At 43.5% G+C, this 23,011-nt stretch overlaps 1 protein-coding gene across 1 annotated transcript in view; it reads left to right on the top strand.

Moving 5' to 3' along the window:
• RFX6 (regulatory factor X6) overlaps window positions 1-1,883 on the top strand; it is a 38,569-nt gene extending 36,686 nt beyond the window's left edge. The window contains exons 18-19 of the mRNA XM_059835639.1: window positions 342-560; window positions 1,717-1,883. Coding sequence (XP_059691622.1) covers window positions 342-560; window positions 1,717-1,883 — 386 coding nt within the window. The remainder of the gene's footprint in view (window positions 1-341; window positions 561-1,716) is intronic.
• The last annotated feature ends 21,128 nt before the right edge of the window (window positions 1,884-23,011 follow it).

The raw sequence follows: 23,011 nt of genomic DNA, 5'->3' as shown, positions 1-23,011 counted from the left end.
GGAGCACTGAACTGTGGATAGGAATCCCCATGGTGTCTCTTATGGCCACTGATAGCAGGCTACTGTTTGATCCTGAACTTGGAATGGAAGGGCAATTCTGTACTGAAGGTGTGACTGAACTCTTAGGATCTTCTTGCTCCCTTGTTACCACCCCTTTTCTGGGTCAGTCACCGCATATGTTGCTGATGCTACTAGACTGTATGTGTACATAAATAATCCTGTTCTCAAGGGACTCTGCTGGTAACAATTACTTTTTGTCCCGGGTTATCACAGGTGCCTACCCTACCCTTTCTCTTCAACAGTAGTTTCACTCTCCTTTTTTTCCAATCTCCTGTCAATAGGATATTATGGAAACAATATACATTATCCAGAATCTCACAGACTTGGAACAATGGTGGATCAACATGTTTCTGTAATCAGCAGTGTAAGCAGCATTCGATCGTTGCCATCATATGGTGATATACATGATCCACTAAATATCTTGGATGACAGCGGAAGAAAACAAACAGGCTCATACTACACAGAGTCCTCACCTTCAATTGTCTGTCGGACTCCTATGCGTAAGTATAACCAACAACTGAGGAAGAGCTATGAACTTTTTAGCATCCTAACAAGTGCTGAGTATTAAACTGTAGCTCACATATATAGTATATGAGATGCAATATAGAGATAAAATAGCTCAGTACCTAGGATGTATCATAAGATGTGTTTTCCTTAAAATTGCAGGACAATGGGTTTAATAACACTTCGCTCCCATAAGGAGGACTATGATCCATTTTTCATGAAGAGTGGAATGACTGTCCTGAATTGCAGAAAAATCCATATTAGGAAACACTTTCTAACTATTAAGTGAGCTAATAATGGACTGGCCTCTTCTAAGGGCTCTTAAGGATCCTCACTGTCAAACAGATCAAATGAACCCTGGGTCAGGGATGTCTAGATACATACTTCCTGGGGTATAGTCCCTTCCTGTCCTGTGCTTCAACAACTGTATACATTAGGCAAAGCTCCCACTGACAGTGAATTTTAGTTAAAATTACCTAACCCCAAAGGGTTTGTTTTGGTATATGCATTAAACAAATGTCAGCTGAGTTTGGTCTCACGTTCCAGAAAGGGTTGCATGGAAGATAAAAACTAGGGCACCGTTTGTTTCTCTACAAGATTACCTATTCCTGCTACTTACCTGTTAACCTTGCACAGAAGATCAAACATTACTTGCCCCAGTAAGGCTCTGCAAGAATTCAGTGCTCAGTTCTTTAAAGGATGCCAAAGAAAAAAACAGCACCACCACACAGGGACTCTGCCCACCAAGTATCTTCTGTACTCTGTGTTGATATGTGCCAGGTGGCAGCAGTGGTACCACCAGTGAATATGGACCTGAATGGTGCAAGACATGGAAAGACAAGCATAGCGCACATAAATAGCTTTGCACAATTTTCATAGAAGATGGCTCATATGCAAACCGTAAACCTCAGGCCCGTAGCTGGATTTTTTGCAGAGTTCACGTATACATGGGTTTTGACCTATTCCCTGATGGCATGAGGAGCCACTAAAGAAAAGTTATAGAAGTATAGGTAAATTGAGTGGACCATAGAAGCATTGACATTTCCATGCCATAGGTAGATAAGGGTTTCCATAAGATGAAATCGAATTGTGTTTTTTGTTAAATTCAATAGAGAGAAAACTTGCAATGATGGTAACCTTTTTTTCCCACAGCTTCAAACATGCAAACCACATCTTCTTCCCAGTGTATGTATGGAACATCTGGTCAGTTCCCTTCTCAGGAAAATCTGGAGTCCCATGGCCCACCAAGCAGAGATATGGTGTCATCTTTACCACCAATCAACACTGTCTTCATGGGAACAGCTGGTGGAGGAACCTGAACTGGGAGAGACATGTCAGGGCTTAAGCTTACTTTCCAAATCCAGACATTAAGGCTATGATGACAATCCCCTTCAAATTGGTGGAATAGAAAAGTATTATACATAGGTGTTAAAGAGCCATTTTAGAGATATTAGCAGCCCTCCACACAAAAAAATAGCTATTTTCAGATTGGGTCCTGCTTGTGAATCGCTCAGGATTGTTCTCACCATTACGGCTTTTCAGTCAGAAATTCAGGGTGAGCAGAAAGAGCCAGTGATTCTTGCCAGCAAGACTTAAGTTGTAAAGAAATTATTACATCTATTCCTAATTTATTAAAAATGCTATTTTAGTCTTTCACTTATATCTTTTTGTATAAAGATGTTTATTTAATACCTGTGTTGCTCATTATTTATTAGGATCAGAGAGTAACTGTTTACTTTCTCTTATTTGACAGATTGTCAAATGTATGTATCCTACCTCCTATGGAAATGTTTACAAGGTCAATTTTTACTATTTTAAATGAAACTAAGCCAAACTCTTAACTTTTTTACTGTTGTGCTCTGGAAAGTCAATTTCAAACGTTTAGTGCCTACTTGTGTAAGTGAAAGTCCTCAGAAAATAAATAAAACTTATTGTGGGGATTTTTTTTTTTAAATAAACCACTTTCTCTTAAAATAAAACCAACAAAACATGCAAATATCAGAAGCTAAATAATTGCAGTAGCTTGCTACTGTAGCTGGATAACTGAAACAAATGAGACTGTGCCACAAAATATCATGGAATTTCAAAATTACTTGTGGTATGAGCCCAAAATTTCTACTGGTGGAACTCCACAAAAAAGATGTCCATCAACTTTCATGGATTTTGGGCAACCGTGTATACTGAGGCCAAAAGTAGTGAAGATGATGAAAAATATTGCAACCCTCCAGATCAGCTATTATAATAAAAAACTATTTTACAACTGCCCTGATATTCGGTATACAAACATGCATTTATGTATGTTTCTGGAGGAACCAGGTGAAGAATATTCACTAATGGTATACCAAACATATATAACAAAACAAGCTTCTTGCTACACATTCATGAAAGAACAGATGTTATTTTATAATCAGATTGTCCCCCCATCAGATTCAGATTTAGGTTTTAATTCAGTCTTCTGAATTGTTTGAGGCTATTTAATATTCACATTCCCATTCAGTCCATTGAATATATGTTGGTTATTGTGGAATTAGATAGTAGGGTATTTTTGGTGGAAGAAAATGGATGATACCATGATGGAGTTTTTATTTCTAAACCTGTAAAACGTCCTTTACAGTTTTCTATCGTAAGAAGTCTGACTGCAGCAGAAAAGTAATAAGGAGCATTAACTGGGCTAGCTCATGAATAATTCCTGATATGAAATACTTTATACAGAAATGAGATACCATAGTTCAGTAATTAAGATGTAGGAGACTCCAGCTCAATTACTTCTGAATTCAGGGTGAAGTCTTATGTTGAGACTAAAAATGCTATAATGATGCATGAAAGTTTTGGTTTGAACAAAAATTCCCAATGGCATGTAGTGGTAATACAAGCTGCTCAAACAAATATTTATAGGGCAATGTTTTACATCAAGTGAAGTAATTACTGCAAAAGAGTTCTTTCTTCATGATTATTCAGAACAGGATGTATTTTCTCCTAAAATTAGTCCTATAAAAGTCAGGTTCCCTATCTAAGCAGGTCACCTCTATAGTCAGTGAAAAGAGATAGTTCCCTCCCATTCCCCATAAGATGGGGAAGGGGAGTATGAAGGTAAGGGATATGCCACTATGGGAAGGGATATGTCACTATCCTGAAACGCTTGGCTCCCTCTGCTGACAAACGGCATGGGATAAATAATTACTTCAAGCTGGAAACTTCCAGATTGTTGAACCTATATGAGAGCAATATGTAGAATTTAGGAGAAGTAGGCAGCCACTAGCAGACAGGGTCTTAGTCCATCAGGCCCTACATAAAAAGCACAGTTAGTGATACATAGTGACTCATATGTGATTTATATGCATCATTTCCAGTCATTTTCTTTTTTTCATGTGAACCATTTTGCATTGTTGGGGTTTTTTAATGTAAATTACTTTATTTGCACTTTATCTAAGATAAGAAACAATATTATATCATTAAATGTGCAGATTCTTGTGATGGCTGCAAAACATGGAGTAGCATGAAGTATCACGCTGTTGTAAATTGCGGTTCATTAACAACAGCAAAGAGTGGTAAATAAGTATTGTAATATTCAGTTAAGAGAAATCTCTCATAGTGTTGCAGAACAAAACAAACCCATAATAACTGTAACCAGCAAAACCAAATGAGAAATTCCCATTTTATGACCCATTAGTTCAGTCAATTATGTAGTTTGATGAATTCAGTACGTTTTGTGTGTGGGAAACTAAATCATTCATAGTTTTTGTGGATACCCCATAGGAAGATTTTTATCTTTGGTAGTATAGCAGCAATACAGTAAATCATATGAAGAATCAATGGAGTTGCCACTTGGTGGTCTTGTATTACTCAGTTCAGTTGCATTTTTGTGGATGCATTAATATGTTGGTTTTAATATATACATGCCAGAAAATCTGTGATAAAAAATTGTGCATATTGAGTACAATCAGTGCCAAATGAATATTGCCTAAAGGGGAAAAAAAAAGAGGGTTGTTTTTTTTTTTCTGAGAAGGAAAGATGAAAAATGAAATCCTTTTGATCTATTTGCCAATATCAGTGAATTTGAACTGGTGCTTGAAAAGGCAAAAGAGAGGTGGATGAACAAATCAAATCTGCTGCCATTTCTAAAGTAAAACTGATTCTAATACAAATTATATCAACCAAGAAGAAGCAATATTGGAGAAGAACCAATCGTCTTGTGTGCCATTGTCCTGTGCCCAGCAAGCAACAGGCAAACTTACAGAGTTCGTGCTGGAAGAGAAGTGCAATTCTTCTACTCTGAAGGCAATTAGGACCATGGGAATTTTGCTGCAGACCAAAAATTAGCAAAAGAAAGTTTGCCTTTACCTTTAAATGTGTAGTGAAAACACAGTGAAATTACTTGTAAAAAGTAAACTTGTGTAGCATCCCATGTGCCAAATGCATCTTACTGGTAAGCTCAGCGTCCTGACAGCTATCTCTGTCAAGTACGTGGGTGGTCAGTGGTCACAGAGAGGAAGGGGACCTGCAGTGCAGAGGGTAGAGATGAGCCATTTAGCAGAATCTTATATTTAAGACAGACTGTTAGAAGATCACAGATATGCTGGAATAGGAACAGATGCTTTATATGACACAGTGCAGTGCTGTTTCCCTCAGCGTGGGATCAGAATTGAGTGGACTTGAGGCTTACGGAGCAAGTGATCCAGAGAACAAACAACTACAAAAACACCCCACTCTCAGAGCACTTAAAGAAAAACTGTAGAGAAGGTTATCACTCTTGGAAAAGTAGGTATTTGACAATAAAGAAACTAAATTTGTTAGGAACAGAATCAAAGACCAGGCAGAGAAATGTCAGAATCTGTAGAAGAAAAAGAGTCACAATACAGGCCATTGATGTCATACCTCTGGACAAAGATGTACTTCTACACGCTGGGACACCCACAGCAGCCAATACTACTGTGCTAAAATAAAAGGGGCGATCAAGCTAAACTTAAAATTGTTGAGGCTGCCTGCTAGTGATTAGGTCTAGGTAATGCAGGAGGCCTTACCTGGTTTTGATAACTGGGAAGAGATAGATTACGGTTAGTTTTGGGGCTGATATGCCCCAGGTTGTAAGCAACAGCCTTTTTTACGCATAGTTTTGGGCTATGGTTTAATTTGAATCAAATCTAGCTTTAGGGACTGGATTAAATTTGATACTAGCTTTGGGGATGGAGTCTGGACAAGGGTGGGCAGGTTGGTATGGGCCTTATGACTGTTGCAAATGAGGGCCTACAAAACTATACTAAATTGCCAGTCTGAAACAGGTCACAGATCTAGTTTTTATGATGAACTCTGTAGGATTTGGGAATAGCTATGGGCTTATGGGCTTATGGGCTTGGATTCAGGCTAGTATGCTGGATGAGCCTGCATAATGCCTGAGCTTGGTTTATGGCACATGCCAGTAGGGCCTGCATGGTATGCTTAATTTAACATAGTTAATTCAGGAAATTTTGCTGCTTTCTTCTTAGGGATGTGCTCAGGGTGGAGCTTAAGTTGGAGTCAGCTTTGGCATTAGGGTTAACTTCAGGAGCTGGATCAACATGAAGCTGAGGCCATGAGTCAATATTGGATTTAGAGGTGGCCATTGAGCTCGGCTTAATGCTACTGCTTAGAGGGACCCACAAACTATGCTTAGTTCGAGATATAACAGAATGTAGGGAGAACAATATAGATTAATAGTATAGTCAGAATTAAAATTAAGATTTACTTGGGCAGGAACCGGTGAAAGTGGGTTGTTTCTGCATTTAGCAGGGGTTGTTGAGCTTATATGAAACCTACTGCCAGATCAGGTTATGATTCCTTCAAGGTCTAGTCTTAACAGTAGGCTTAAAGTTGATTTGAAATTTATGTTTGGAAATGAAAGAAGATGAGACATTTAGGTTAAAGCCAGGTCTAGAAGAAACTGACACTAATTTGAGATTTTAGGTAATGGAGACCACATTATCAATCATACTTCTGAGGCTGGCACTGGGGAATTTAAAGTCATGGTTGGGGTTCAGGCCAACATGAAGCAATGAATCTGAACTAATTATGGATTTAAGACCTGCAGGAATCTATGCTTGTTATTGAAACTAGTAAAAGTCACTGACATAGTCATTAGCTTCAGCTAAGAGTTGGAATAAAAGGCTAGGACTAAGTTGGAATAAAAGGCTAAGACTAGGTCAGTAATGGTGTGAGCCAGGATCAATGCACGTCTAAGTAGTCATTAGCTGAAACCTCTCTGCTGGAAGAGGTGCATTTTGCACAGCCTAAGATGAGAATGGTCTCCTTAATGGAAGGACTGTAGGTATCTGTAGCCTCTAGAGAGATGCTGCATCATTGCTAATGATAAGATCTCAAGAAATCAACATTACTGTGATGGTGAAAGATCAGGAAAGCAGGAGATCCTACCACAAACTATGCTGCTTCCATGGTCAAAAGACATTTGCAGCAATTACAAGGCTCATCAGAATCACTTCTGGCCAGGACTTGAGCCTGCCAATGGAGGCATGAGCAAGCAAAACAGGAGCGAAGTAGGGTTAGGATCTGAAAAGGAGGGAGGTGGAATATCATGCCCATTACATAATTAGTGACACCAAATACCATTTCTCTACATTTTGGATTCTTTGTTATTTGCACAGTTTTTTCCCATTTAACAATGGCTGCATATTACAATGCTGCATGGAGCAATGGTTACACAATTGGAAACGTAAAAGATTATATTAGCAGCTGAACTAGGAAATCTACTTCCCTTCCTTTTGGCTTAGTTGATCATTATCCTTGATCAAATAAAGGGCCACATGTTCATACTGCCCTTGTGCCCTGGTTGCTACAGTAAAAAGAGACATACAGTGAAATTGTACATTCAGATTTTGATATTGTATGCCTTTTTAAATCTTCTCATGTTTAGTTTTCTCATATCATTCAGTTTTGTTCAGAAACTGACTCTATTGATTAGTCACCTGTTTTGCATCAAGATACACAGAGATCACTCAAAATTCAATTAATTAAATTTATATGTTTTAGAAAATCTCTACTACAGCAAAAGATACCAAGTGTATGTAATACAGGGGTGGACAACAAACAGCCCTTCCTTTCTCTCTAATACGGTCATTACCAAGCTTCATCTTCAAAGTATGATCAGCCTTCAAAAACTAGCCCAGATGGACAGCATCCTCAAACAGCATCTTTACTTTGACTCTACACGTTTTTTCACAAGTAGGTGTGCCATCCACTGACTGAAATACTGGATCTGTCCTCCTCCACACCCACAGAGGCTATGAGTTTCTGACAGCCCCCAGCTTTCAGTTCTTGGTAAGTACTTTAATTTTAGAAGTCACATGGCCAATCTCCAGGCATGCTTAAGATAGCAGTTATCCAACTTCTGGCTCCTGAAAAGGAGCTGATGAACTACCTTCGGTGCCCTAGATGTAATAGTTCTCTTTCAGTTCCATTTCTGAAACTACCAAAACACTCATCATTGTATAATTGACAGTATGGGCAATTTTTAAAGAATTTTAGAAGAGAATATAAAAAGTTACCTAAACTATCAAGTTCCTTCTAAAATTGAAAGGTGAATTTCATACTAAATGAAGGGTATGTGGAAAATTCTAGGGAAACTGATTTTTAAAAGAGTAAAATACTGAGGATTAGACTGAAATGGACTCAGTCCATTGTACTGGGGATGTAACACTTCGCTTAAATAAATAAATAAGAACTAAGCCACAGATTAAGTTTGATATTGAGCTATTCCAGCTGATCATGGTGTTTGCTCATTTGAAAGAAAATCAGATCTCTGATACTGCTCTGAAGTTTACATGAAGTGGAACAGTGCCGTCAGAAGAAACTAAAGACATATCTATATAGTCAGTTTGGTTTGCTCCTCTGCTTTGCAGCGTCATCTTTATCTCCTAATTATACAGTCCATCCTGTATAACTGCTGGACTACACCCTGGCTTCACCCTCGAGACAAGCAGTTCCCCCTGCAAGAAAAAGTATAAATCAAAAGTTTGTCCACTCCAGGGCCCACATCTACCCTACATCATCAATGTGAACCAGATTTTCCTTCCCAGCCCTTCACAGTCTTCCAAGAGTAGCCTCACAGGTCTCCTGCTCTCTTCAAGGAGCTGGGAATGAGGTTCATGCTACTTCTGTCAGCAGTCAAGGCATGATCTAGGACTGATAAGTGATATGCCCCTGAGTCCTGGACAACTCAGACACAATAAAAGCTGAACTATTTAGGCCTGGAACTGTGTCACTCTCTCGTCTACCTCCAGGCAAAATAGAGTTTGGCAGGTGGCTGTCCCTGAGGGATGCTTTTGCTCAGCAAATCCCTTTGATTAGCACTTGTTGCTCATGCAGATTATTAGAGTTGTGGCTCACATGATTCCCATGTAAAACATAGAATCATAGAATCATTTAGGTTGGAAAAGACCTTTAAGATCATCAAGTCCACCTGTAAACCTAACACTGCCAAGTCCACCACTAAACCATGTCCCTAAGCCCCTCACTCACACGTCTTTTAATTACCTCCAGGGATGGTGACTCCACCACAGAATCACAGAATCACTAAGGTTGGAAAAGACCTGCAAGATCAAGTCCAACCATCAACCAACTAACACCACCATGCCCATTAAACCATGTCCCACAATGCCTCGTCGATGTGTTCCTTGAAAACCTCCAGGGATGGTGACTCCACCACTTCCCTGGGCAGCTTAGTCCAGTGTCTCACCACTCTCTCAGTAAAGAAATTTTTCCTAATATCCAGCCTGAACCTTCTCTGGTGCAACTTGAGGCCATTTCCTCTTGTCCTGTCAGTAGTCACTTGGGAGAAGAGACCAACACCCACCTCTCTGCAACCCCCTTTCAGGTAATTGTAGAGAGCGATGAGGTCTCCCCTGAGCCTCCTCTTCTCCAGGCTCCCTCAGCCGCTCCTCATAAGACTTGTGCTCCAGACCCCTCACCAGCTTTGTCGCCCTTCTCTGGACACGCTCCAGCACCTCAATGTCCTTCTTGTAGTGAGGGGCCCAAAACTGAACACAGTATTCGAGGTGCGGCCTCACCAGCGCCGAGTACAGGGGCACGATCACTTCCCTACTCCTGCTGGCTAAACTATTTCTGATACAGGCCAGGACGCCGTTGGCCTCCTTGGCCACCTGGGCACACTGCTGGCTCATCTTCAGCTGGCTGTCAATCAACACCCCCAGGTCCTTTTCTGCTGGGCAGATTTCCAGCCACTCGTCCCCAAGCCTGTAGCGTTGCATGGGGTTGTTGTGACCCAAGTGCAGGGTCCAGCACTTGGCCTTATTGAACCTCATACAATTGTCCTGGGCCCATCCATCCAGCCTGTCCAGATCCCTCTGCAGAGCCTTCCTACCCTCGAGCAGATCAACACTCCCACCCAACTTGGTGTCATCTGCAAACTTGCTGAGGGTGCACTCAATCCCCTCATCCAGATCATCGATAAAGATATATTGAACAAGACCGGCCCCAAAACTGAGCCCTGGGGGACTCCACTTGTGACCAGCCGCCAACTGGATTTAACTCCATTCACCACAACTCTCTGGGCTCGGCCTTCCAGCCAGTTTTTTACCCAGCGAAGAGTGCCCACCTCCCTGGGCAGCCTATTACAATGTCTGACAACCCTTTTGGTGAAGAAATTTTTCCTAATATCCCATCTAAACCTTCCCTGGCGCAACTTGAGGCCATTTCCTCTTGTCCTGTCACTTGACACTTGGGAGAAGAGACCAACACCCACCTCTCTGCAACCCCCTTTCAGGTAGTTGTAGAGAGCGATGAGGTCTCCCTTCAGCCTCCTCTTCTCTAGACTGAACAACCCCAGCTCCCTCAGCCACTCCTCATAAGACTTGTGCTCCAGACCCTTCAGCATCTTTGTTGCCTTTCTCTGGACATAATCCAGTACCTCAATGTCCTTCTTGTAGTGAGGGGCCCAAAACTGAACACAGGATTCGAGGTGCGGCCTCACCAGCGCCGAGTACAAAGGTACAATCACTTCCCTAGTGCTGCTGGCCACATTATTTCTGATACAGGCCAGGATGCCGTTGGCCTTCTTGGCCACCTGGGCACACTGCGGCTTATATTCAGCCGGCTGTTGACCAACACCCCCAGGTCCTTTTCTGCGGGGGAGCTTTCCAGCCACTCGTCCCCAAGCCTGTAGCGTTGCCTGGGGTTGTTATGACCCAAGTGCAGGACCCGGCACTTGGCCTTGTTGAACCGCATGCAGTTGTTGGCCTCGGCCCATCGATCCAGCCTGTCCAGATCCCTCTGCAGAGCCTTCTGACCCTCAAGCAGATCAACAATCCCGCCCAACTTGGTGTCTGCAAACTTGCTGAGGGAGCACTTGATCCCCTCATCCAGATGATCGATAAAGATATTAAACAAAACTGGTCCCAATACTGAGCCCTGGGGAACACCACTTGTGACTGGCTGGCAACTGGATTTAACTCCTCCATTCACCACAACCCTTTGGGCCTGGACATCCAGTCAGGTTTTTACCCAGCAAAGAGCGTGCCCACCCAAGTCATGAGCAGCCAGTTTCTCCAGGAGAATGCTGTGGAAAACCATGTCAAAGGCTTTACTGAAGTCTAGGTAGACTATATCCACAGCTTTTCCACGCATCCTGTTGGGATCCTAGATGCCTCAGTTGAGACTGAGAAGTCTGGTTGACAACAGGACATGCGGTAGTTATGCAGTAGAGTACATGACAACCTTTAAGTCCCTTCATGGCTGTTGGCCCTGGAAAATCTCAGTGCAGCCTGCAAGGTCAGGGTGAGATGTTTGCCCACCTGCTTGGGCTACTCTGTGAGCCCCAGTCCCAGGCTGCTGCAGCTCTGGAACCATGCAATCAATGAGAGTTAACACCAACCTCCAAGAAATACTAGTCACTTAGTAGAGCAGATTGAACTGGGCATCACACAGCATCTCAGGTGAAATTGGATGATGTCCAGATAGTGTGCAGTGGAGAAGGTGTGTTTAATCCATATCTGGGTATGAGTTACATGTCCTGGGGACTAAACTGAGAGATGACCAGAGAGTGCCTGAGCATTTTTGAAAATGGAGTTTGGAGTTTAGCTTTATTAACACTGATGGGTCCAGAGTGCTTTTGATACATATGAGGATCTGATCCTTAATCCTGAAAGCAATAGAAGATACCTTCTAAAAATATCCAGGTATCTAATTTATAGAAAACTTACTTCTATAGCAATACTTACCTATCTATGTTTAAAGAAACAGATCTTCACCCTTGCAATGCTGAGCAGAACAACACATGAAAACATGTAAAATACCTGTGAGACTGCGGGTCCAACGCTTGAAAATGTTAGTCTCCGTTCTTTCAGCTTATTGACAATTTGAAAGGTAAGGCAAGGCTTCCACATCTGCATTTAGTTTCTCAAGTAAGCAAACAGTTCTTCTGAAGTGTTGCACACTCAGCAGTTCTTGCTGCCTGGCATTAACGAAATGGCTTTGCCAGGCAAGTGCATGCTGAAGAGCCACAGAGATACAAACAAAATTCACAGAGTGGGGGTAGGCATGGGGGGGGACTGGTCTTGCTTCATGTCACTGGCCTACAGTAGCACCGGGTAAAATGCTACACTTTTTCACAAAAACTACAGCATTGTACAAGGCTTCTTGTTTAGGAAAGGAAATAAATAGAAACATGCCATTTCTTTACGGTGGGATAGAAATTAGTGAAACCCAATACCGTTGATAACAGTGATTATTGCTGTCAGACGGGATTGAATTAAATGGAATTTCTCGCCCACCTACAATCATGCTGCATTGACCAATTTTCTTTCAGCCTCCAGGAATTTTGAAGAAATCATCATTTTCCTGAGACAGGTTCATGAAGTGAGTCGGTGGGGCAGGCCACGTACGACACACCAAAGGGTGGCCACAGGTGCAAATGGAGCCTCAGGAGTCCTGGTGTGCTTGCACTGCTTAACATCAAACACCTGCCTTTCTCAAGCACTGCTTTATCTGCTGTCCCCAAAAAGAGCTTCAGAAGCTATAATGCCAAACAAACTTGGACTGAGATCAAAGCGTAGGACTACACAACCTGTGTGACAGGCATGATACATGGGAGAACAATTGGATCCGATATTTATGTATATAGAATATTTGCTGTCTGATTTAGCACTTTCATCTGTCCTGAAAGAAAATTCTTCTTTGGCAAACTAGAACAAGAGAAAAAAAGTTATTTCTGCTCACTACAATTGCGAAGATTCCCTGCCACTTGTATCTCTCTCTGTTTTTTTCCAATACCTCAGGTTTATGTGACAAGGTGTGAGAGTGCATTTCTCTCACGCACTGGTCAAAAAAGCTCTGCCAAGCTGACTGCCAGTAAGAAAATGTAGGTGAACACACAAAACTGAGGCAAGATGAAGCAAAATTAAAAGACATTTTTAACTAAGAGGTGTACAAAGATGTCTGACCTAGTGATTTAAATTCTGAGCAGGAAACCAGGAATCAAGAATCCAGACTTCTGATTAACTTTATACATGTAAAATAGGAAAACCCCTACTTTATCTCAGCACATGTTCAGCATGCATCCGGTTCTGCTGAAACTGCAGACCAACCCAACCCAATAAAACAAAATAAAATAAAAGAATGCCACACAACTGGGAGAAAAGAAAAGATACTGTTATTTTGTTTTACTGATGCGGAGAAAGACAGGCAAGATCTTAATACCTAGCAGTATTACTACCATAACTGTTTCAGCTAAGATTGTCTTTTTTGCATTGACTTAGTCACACTGGTGAAAGTCCAGAATTTGGTGTTGCCACATGCTAATGCTCATTTTGCTGGGAATATTATATTATATTATATTATATTATATTATATTATATTATATTATATTATATTATATTATATTATATTATACCACTGGAACAGTTTGCGGTGGCTTTCTCCATACTGACTTAGTGCAACTTGCAGGAGTAGGCAAATCCTGAGGGATTTGCCCAAGATTATACAGGCAGTGGTGCTACTGTTTAAGCAGCACTGAGAACTCAGATACAAGGTGTTGGATGTCCTGGTCAGCAGGGGAGGTACACAGGTAGGTCAACAGACACAAATAGCTTCACAAAATCTGCTGCTCTGTCTTCCGCCTTTCTTCTGTTTTCTTTCCCTGAGAACAACGAGCTCAGTGGTTCCCCACATGAGCAACCCTGCTCGCCAGGCTCTACCCTGGTAGAGCTCAGGCTCCATCCCCTTTCCTTACTTCTCCCAGTGGAAGTCCCTGGCGAAGGCTGAGCAGTCAGTCAGGAAAGCGAGGTGCCCCACTAAGAAGCCCTCTGCTTTGCCCCCGGGACCGGGGGACAGGAGGAGCCAGGAGTGGAAGACCTACGTGCACCTCCCCTCGCAAGGAGCGAAAGCTCCATGAGCTTTTGCACTTTGTCTTAGAAAAAGGAAATTATCCTCATTTTCCTCTTCTACCCCCATCTTAAGAGGGGCTTTTCAGTTAAAAACATGATGGCGTTCTGTTCCCGGAGAGGAGGGGTGGAGCGGGGGGTGGGGAAATCGCTCATGTACCGTAACAGATGGTTTAAGTACGGTGATTACAAAATCCTGAAGTTAAAATAGTTTAATTACAAAGTCAATACTGCCTCCAACCTCTGCTAAGCCTTTAGTGTAAAAACAACAGACGGTATAGTGCAAACGGTAGGACAATATTTAACCAGAACTTTGCATTAGCTACTGCAGTACAGGTCTCCATCAGGCCTTCAGCAAACGGAAGATCAACTGATTTTCCCAGCTTGTATTTGTTAACCATCTCTGCTTCAGTATCAATGGGCGGCTGTGAGAGAGCCACAAACAACCCTAAGGAAACAAACTGCAATACTATACTGCAAGCTGAGGCTCAGCAAGGTTGTATGTGAAGTCCACTATTGCAGGCGTACAACTGAGACAATTATTAGCACCTTACCAGGAATTAATACAGAGGTAAAAAAGATGAGCAGGTAAAGTTATTTATATGTAAAATAGAAATAAAATTTGGTGAAATAAGCAACGTTTTATTTTCGACTATGGATTTTATAGAAAGAATAACAGGACATGGAAATGCACAGGGAAAGGAAAATTTGGGGATGATTTCAAATGGCACAAATTTGACCTTTCACATGCAGGGAAAGCAGCAACTCTATACAGCATGTTGTAGGAACGTCTCACTAAGCTGTGCTCTTGCAGCTGAGAGCTTTGGTCTTGGTCTTTACTGAGTGTGTACAGATTCTACACATTCTTTAATAGGGACAATCCCTCCCTCTGTTGGCTTACATCCCTTATAAACATCAACTCAAACATGGAGCCGAAAGAGTCAGAGGAAGTCTGGCTCTGCTTTGTTAGCAATATACTAAAATCTGGTCCCATCTGCTTCCATCATGACACAGCATAAGATACCCACCGTCCACACTACCTACGAAGCACTGTGAGGCACTGCTCTGTTACCAAGCTGGGTGGGTAAAGGCAGGGTCTGGCAAGCTGGTGACAAGAGATACAGACTCATGAAAGTAAAAGCAAAAATAGACAAACGGGAGATCACCTTCAACGCCTCTTCTCACCACTGACCTTCACTGACCCCTAAGCAAAATCAGAAGCTAAAGCAAGAGGGAAAACAGGCTCCAGCAGTGACACTACAACATAGATGAGTTCTCACAATTGTGTTACCCCTTTATAATTTTTTTTACAGAGTTTGAGAGATGAAGAGTAACTTTAGGTGTCTGAGACCATATTTGCTAAGTCAAATAAGAGTTTCTAGTATCTGATCTCTTTCCCTGGGATTCTTAATAGAATAACAGCATTCAGGACAGAGAGCTGCACTGGCTAAAAAGGGGGGGAAGGGACACCCTGGTGAATCTAAAGGAGAATGCTCTTTAATCATTAAGAGGAAAGAGGAAACATTCCTAGGGCCTGATCCTGCAGATTGCTGCGTATTCCAGTCCTGCTTTTATTGAATTAACTTTACATATAGAGTAGATTCATTGACTTGCAATTAAGACTAAGTGCAGGCTGAAGTGCTTCATTTCATTAGTATGGAACTGATCCTCTGTAATAACAGAAAAAAACATAAACCAATGTTCTATTGGAAATCATAGTATGTCTCTGGCATAGCATTGACAACACAAAAGCAATTTGATTTATTTCTTTATATGAATAGAAGATACTTGTATTATTTCCTAGAATATGATAATAAATGGTTTTGTTACTATCTATAAGAACCAATAGCCCTTTAGAGAATATTGTAGAGGCCTTCTGAATTTCTAGTCATTTCTTTTATTCTCATGCCTGCCTCCCTTTTTTACCCTAAGCGTGTACTTGTAACTAGGAAATAAATCCAAAGAAGAAATAAAACATTGTCACAGCATGTTAAAAAATCTTAGCCCAGGGCAGAACCCACAAGTTTGTATCAGATCTCAGCCTCTCCCTGTAGTGCATGTGGGACACAATTGCCATGCCTGCTCTCAGGATAATTCTGCATTTAAGCCGGTAACTCTTTAGTGATGGCTTTCATCCAGAAACAATGGGCCTGATGCTCAGCGCCCAATTGTGGGAGCGGGATTCTTCTCCACCAGGAGAGGAAGATGACCCTGGGCCCCCCTTGCCTGGGCAGATACTTGAGGGAGTCGCTGTGAAGTGAAAGCACCACCTCCTTCTTCTGAACCCCAATGGGAGCTAAGGACCGAGGCCACCTTCTGAGAGGAGCCGATTCCTACAGGTGTACATTAGGTAGATCACATACATGGTGATACATAGGAGTTTGGGTACCTAAAGTCCAGATGGGGTTTGGTACCTAAGCGCTCCTCATCACTCCTGCACTGGCACTTTACAACTGACTCTGTTTCTTTGCCCCAATATCACATCAAGTGTCCGCTTTTTGGAAAGGGCCTTGTATCCTGAGCAGGGTATAAGAAAATAGGTTGATTTGAGTCATTTCAGCTTAGAGTAGATGCTGCTAATCAGAGGCATGCTATGAATACTACAGTTCAGCTGGGAATGTTGGCTGTCATCATTGCTAGATAAGCACCCCACCAGGAAAGGCATGCTAAGATAGCCGTTATAATGTTTTTCAAGAAACACAACTCTCTGGAAGAAAGTGCTCCTGGTGATCAAGTATAATAGTGCTGTTAAGCCAGGCTGCCTGACAGTAGCTGCCTCACACGATGCACATTCAGGATAACCTCTGTGGGCCAGCTAGAAACCATGGCATCCAAATTCTGCCTTTCTCTGCCACACTAAGTGTTGATTTCAGTAGGGATTTCATGAGTAGATCAGGCAGAATTTGGTCCTAATGACCGGAGTCTTGACTTCATACACTCACAGGAGACTATTCCTGCAGCAGTGATTGTTCGTGGGACCTCTGCACTCTGAAAACAGCTGATTTTGCTCCAAATTCATTGGCAAGGCTTGGGATACATACTGGCAGCACAAGGACTATCAGTGTCGTCATCGCTGTTATCGGTGCTCTCAAAGCACTTGGTGACGCTGCCGGGGATTACGGCCCTGCTGTGCTGGCGGCTCCTCGGGCGCAGGGAGGAGGAGGAAGGCAAGATCCCACTTGGAAGTTTGGAGGTGAAATGGCAGCGTAGGCTTGTTCAAGGCCTCTCCAAAAAGCAGGGGATTGAATTCAGCCTGAAATATACCTGTGTGTTAGAAAAATGCAAAAATACATTTTTAATAGAGGAAGATAAGCTTAGAAAAGCTAAGCAGTGGAAAATCCGTTGCTGTAGACCTGACCTTTTTTTCTCCCAACAAACATTTACCCAGGGTTGTCTCATGACTGGTCGACTTCTGTAATCCATTAGAAAGTGGTGCTGTTGTATGACATGATCAAACACCAAATGCAGCAGAAAGGCCGTAACTATATCTAAAAAGCCTTTGCTTTGTCAAAGCCTTTCACTAATGCTGGCAACAAAATTATTGAGGTCTGTAATGAGCTGATCTCTTGTCAAATAAGCCTTCTTATGAGCAGTGTTAAACTTTATATCTGCTTTTAAATTAAACACTTTGGGTTTATTAATGTTTCCCTTCCTCTCCAAATTTCTTTGTTGAGAAGAGGTGCCGGAGGAAATGCACTAGCAACAGTAGGATGTGAAGTATAGTTTAGAATACATTGAACATATGTTAATGGGGCCATTAGCAGAGTTTATAGATACCACCACCTGTCTCTTATTCCACTTACCATTACTTTAGTGGCAGAAAACATACTGTAAGAGAGGTGGTATGCTGCCATTAAATCTTTACTCTTGTATTAGAAGGAACATAGCAGCAAATTCCTGCCTTATTGCTAAAAAGATTTTCAAATAACGTCTTCCTTACTGAGATAAATAAACCTGAAAAAATAAGGAGGGTGGGGCGTAAAGAGTGACTATCACTCTGGTTTTGGGTGCAAGAGAGCCAACGAATATCTGAGAGGGAAATACTTTGCCTTTATGAATGTACAGCAGTTAACGTTTTACTTGTTCCTTTCAAGCTAGCAAGAATATCCCTTAAATCATTACTGCAAAATGCACTCTTAGACCTACCAAATGTAGATAGGCGATATTTTCCTTCAGGAAAAGAAATAAAATAAAATAAAATAAAATAAAATAAAATAAAATAAAATAAAATAAAATAAAGTAAGAAATTAAATTAAATTCAAGAAGGTATACGAGCGCTGCTCTCGCAGGCCGCCGGGGCAGGCGGTACCGCCTCGGCCCTGGGGCGCCCCCTGGCGGGCGCAGCGCGGCACTGGCGGCCCCCAGCGGCCGCAGGGCGGGGCGGGGCGGGGCGGGGCGCGGGACGGGGCGCGCGCGGCCGCGCAGTCGGCGCCGCGGAGGAGCCGCCGGGGGGGCTGCGGGCGGGCTGGCGGCCGGCAGCGGTTTCTTCTAAATCTGCGGTCAGAACTGTGCCCTGCTTGTAACAAGACCGCGGCCCGGTGTTACTGCTGCAGGGGGCGAAACCTAAAAGCGCCCTCGGCGTCGTGGGAAAGAGGGACGCGTGCCGCAGCCACGTCGTTGCTCCACGGGAGGGAAGGGAGGAGCGCGGGTGGCCGGGAGGCGGCTGGTGCAGCACCGCCTGCGGCCGGGGGAGCGCGCAGGGGAAAGAGAAGTGAAAGTCACAGTAGTGAGGTGGGGAGAGGCGACTGGGCAAACCCACAGGCCTCGGGTTGTACCTTGCAGGCGAGCAAGTAGTGAATGCATCAGAAAAGGTGGGTTTGGACATGTCAGAAACCACCTTCCTAAAAATCTGGGTTGCCTTTCCCTAAAACTTTAATTCAGAAAATGATCGTCCTCTTCCCAGAGCGGGGAGGGCCTTTGCCCAGCCTCTCCCGCGCCTGCCCGGGCGACCAGAGGAGAGCCCTGAGCAGGAGCACCTCCCGGCAGCTCTGGTCCTCAGCGCAGGCTGCTCCCGCCGAAACCGCCGGGCCGAAGAGAGCAGGCCAGAGGAGAGGGGCCTGGCGGAGCAGGTACCGGCACAGCCAGCGGTCAAAGGCCGTTTACTGTCCTCTCTGGAAAGAGAAGGAAAAAGGTTGCTAGCCTTCCTCTCAGCCGGCTTTGAGCAGGGGAGGCCTGAGGGTTGGTCAGGAGATGGCAGCACAGCCGCGGAAAGCTCGAAAAACTCGGCCACACGTGCTCCCCGTTAGCAAAATCCCAGGAGGCTCAGGGAAGCAAAGCACCCTTGTGCCCACTGGAAGAAGAACGTAAGAGGGAAGAACACGCGCGTGTCCGGTAAGTATTTGAACTGAATTGCAAAGAACCCAGTTAAAGATCAAAACTGACATTGCATCTGTGCATCACAGGAGTCCATAAGTGTGACGCTTAATTTATTCATAATAAAAGGTAAGACTGTGACATTTCTCTTCCCTGTTTTCCAGTATTTGTTTTAAATGGGTGAAAAAGAGGATTTAAAAATCTGCCAGCCTGATAAGCCCGGCTTTATGTCAGACTCGCAAAGAATCTGCTCCTTGAGCTGATGCAGTTTTGCTATTATCTCTGCTTATTTCATTCCAAAAGAAAAAAAAAAAACCCAACAAACCTGTAGAGAACATAAAGTACCTGTAGCAAGCCTGTTGCTAAGTCAAACCAACCTGAGCAAAACTAAAGTCACTACAGGCAGGCTGTTTCTGATTTATTCCTTGATGAGCTTTCAATCGGAAGCTGCAGCAGAGGTATTCTTTTCAAGCCATGTATTTTGCTTCTCTCTTGCCCCAGATTCTAGGCTTGCTCAATCTGTGATTGAGGAATTCCCACAGACCTGCAGGTGTTGCCAGGGAAAAAAAACCTTGCAATTCATTTCGTGGTGCTGAAAGACTTTGCTGGAAGCGCAGTTGTGTTGACTCTGTCAGCATTTTCTAGAGCTGGTCCACCTGAAAGCTTAATGAGGGGAGATGCTATTGGAAAAGCTGTTTGGAATTAGTTTGGCACCAACTCTGGCACCCTAGTCAGGTTCAAGACCTTTTGGTATTCAAGACCTTTTGGTATTCACTGAATATACGACTCAGTGCATGCAAGCCCTTTTTTTTGCTCTCTAACATATTCATAGATCCATCTCATTTTTTGACACTTTATTTAGTATTGGAAACATTCAAAGAGCGTAACAACTGGAAATTTAGGGGTCAGCCAGATTGTATCAGTTGTTGGTATTGGAACATCAATGGAGCTCAAACAAGTTTCACTTGGCAGGACAACTGCACAAAAGCATTTCATGTTGCATCACAAGCTATTTTCAAGGTTCATACACACAAAAGGGTTCAAATATACGCAAATTAAAGCCCCAGTATTAATGAAATATGTTCTCGTTTCCTTTCCACTTGCCAACTATTTAACCTGGTCAGGAGACAAATTCACGTGGGATTAATTCTGTGGAGCCAACCTCAGATTCCTCCTGGGTTTCCTTGAAATAAGGTATCCTTCGCTTCCTATCTTGCACAGTTTTGTAACACAGCTGCACGTTGTTGAAAAATTGCCACAATTCATGGCGGGGTGGCTGCACTTCAGCAATGAGGGAAGTTATTTGGAATACATATATCTATATTTGCATGCTTGTGAAGATTACGTGTCTGGCTTGTTAAGACCTAGGAAGCTCCTTGATGGACAACGCCTTGATACACAGTGGATGGCAATTAAGCCATAAACCTGAGTAAAGAGAGGCTGATCCTCAGCACTGTGAACTCCAAAGAAACTTCAGAGTATTTTTGTAATTCAAAAGGGTAAAGGCTCCTGTAGAGCAGAAAAATGTGTAGAAGATGAAGAGGTGAAAAATCCTCTCCACAGCCAGTGACTCCTGCGTGCCATGAGGTGCGGGCATCGCCCCTTAAAGCCAGCTGGCTTTGGGGGTCTCCTGTCTTTGCGCAGTGCACCAGCGACCAATATGACTGTGAGGAGCCGGCTGGAGGCAGCTCCTGCTGCCACTCTTGCTCCATGCCTGTGGATCTGCGCAGGCCAGGCCAGGCACTGGTGGGCACAGGGGGGAGCACGCTGAACTGGAGTTACATGCTTCCAAGGTTTTAGGCTTGCTTGCCTCCTTCTTTCTTCTGCCATGCGATAGAGAGGGAGCGTTTGGCCTGGCAATAGAAGCGCCTTCTGTTTTGAAGCAGGATGAGAAAAGGGAAGGGGAAGCAGAGATTGCAGCTGTAATCTCAGTACTCCAGTCTTTCCCAGGAACTGAAGCACATGCCCACACAGCTACATCAGGAGGATGGTACTCAGTGACTGCAAAGGGCTCAACAGAGCCTGAATGACATTTACTCCTGCACATAAAGGTACGGTGACTGGGAGAGGGAAGAGCTGGGGCTCATTCAGATCCACGCTGGATTAACTGAATACCTGTATCTGCAAACCAAACTCACAACCCACGTAGGCTACAACGCAGGAACACGAGCAACAGATTTGCTCAGCAGCCAGCTAATTGGGAGCTGAAAAAAAAATCTCTCCTTGCAACACGTAGTGGCTGGCACAGTAACGTGCTCGTCTGTGCTCATTTGGACCTTAAAGAAATGTCTCATTGCCTCCCAGATGCATCCGTTCTGTAAGCACTGTTGGTGCCCTTATGCCTACACAGGTCCTGAGAAAATCATGGAGCAGAAGCCCACGCTTTTTCCATCTTTTTATTTAAACCCAAACGGTGTGGCCAGGAGCGTTTTTAAGATGACACGATGAAGTCCTCCTCAAAAAGGCCAGAGGGAGGTGGGCACAAAAGGTCTGATAACACTCCTGACCGTACCCCCTCTCCACAGTGCTGGGTTGGTCCCCGGGCTGGGGGAGCGGCTGCGTAGCCTCGCTAGCCATCGGCACGGAAGCTGGGAATGGAAAACAATTTCGACATTGGCAGCCTGGAATCCTGCCCTTCGCAAACACATTTGATGTTCATACATGGTCTCTTGGCTGCTGCTGCTCGGGACCATCTGTTGGGATGGCTTCGTGCCTGATCAAATGATGGTATGCCAGTTTCACTGGGACATGAAATAGATGCCAAACAAAATGTGTCTGGTTTTACTTCTGTTACTCTGAATTCAAAGCACATGCTAATACTAATCCCCCTTTTAACACTGTTGTGGTGCCAGTTAAACCTTCATTTTTTCCCACTATCTGCCAGATTTCTACCATGTATTTAGACGCTTAAGGAAATCCAGCAGAAATTGGCGCCATTGATTTCACACAAACAGGGCACTGTTTGCAGGGGTTTGGTGAGAGGTGTTAGCGCTAACGACAGAGGTGAATGCGTGAGAGTTTCCTATACACATAACACAGGATCCTTGAGGGAGCTGGACTAGGACATTTCTTTAAAAGTTGCTCCTGAAACCACATCCAACTATCATAGAGTTTTATTTCAATGGAAATGTGACTTATCAATTTTAAAATGCTATGGTAAACTAGGCATAGTTTTTTTTTTTTAAAAAGCCTCTACTAAATGTGCAAAGGCTTTGAGCATTATGAGAATACTAACCTGAGATGCTCTGAAGACATTTTTTTTTCGATGCGCTATGAGTTCACCATAGCTCCAACCCTGATCTATGGTAAAATCTTCCATGCTGTGGCTGGCTTTGCTGTCTGGGTTTATGTGACTAACTCCCTGGGAATGTTCCACATTCAGAGAAGTGTGTTCCTGACCTCAGCCAAGATGAATATTATTGTCAAAACTGCCATCATTACAGCTACTGTGGGTTTTCAGATTCCTCTAGTGTTTGTGGGGAAAATCCATCTGCTACAGATGTTCCCTTGGGTGATGGATTTTCTCCTCTAGTCCCATAGCAGGTCAGGAAAGCCTAAGGGAGCATCCCCTGATGGGGTTCCCTATGCTCTTCGTCCTTCTTCTGCTGTGCAATGCTAAGAGGCTGGACACCTTCGGCACCTCCTGTCTCCTTCTCCTCCTCCCTCTGCCCCCAGGAGAAGAGATGACAAAGCCTCGGCACTGGCCTCCCCTGGCTGGATCCCCACTGTGTGCAGGGTGGGCAGGATCC

This window comes from Gavia stellata, chromosome 2 (genome assembly GCF_030936135.1).
Source record: "Gavia stellata isolate bGavSte3 chromosome 2, bGavSte3.hap2, whole genome shotgun sequence".
NCBI lineage: Eukaryota > Metazoa > Chordata > Aves > Gaviiformes > Gaviidae > Gavia > Gavia stellata.
The sequence above is the reverse complement of the archived record's forward strand: the minus strand, read 5'-3'. Positions and strand labels throughout refer to the sequence as shown.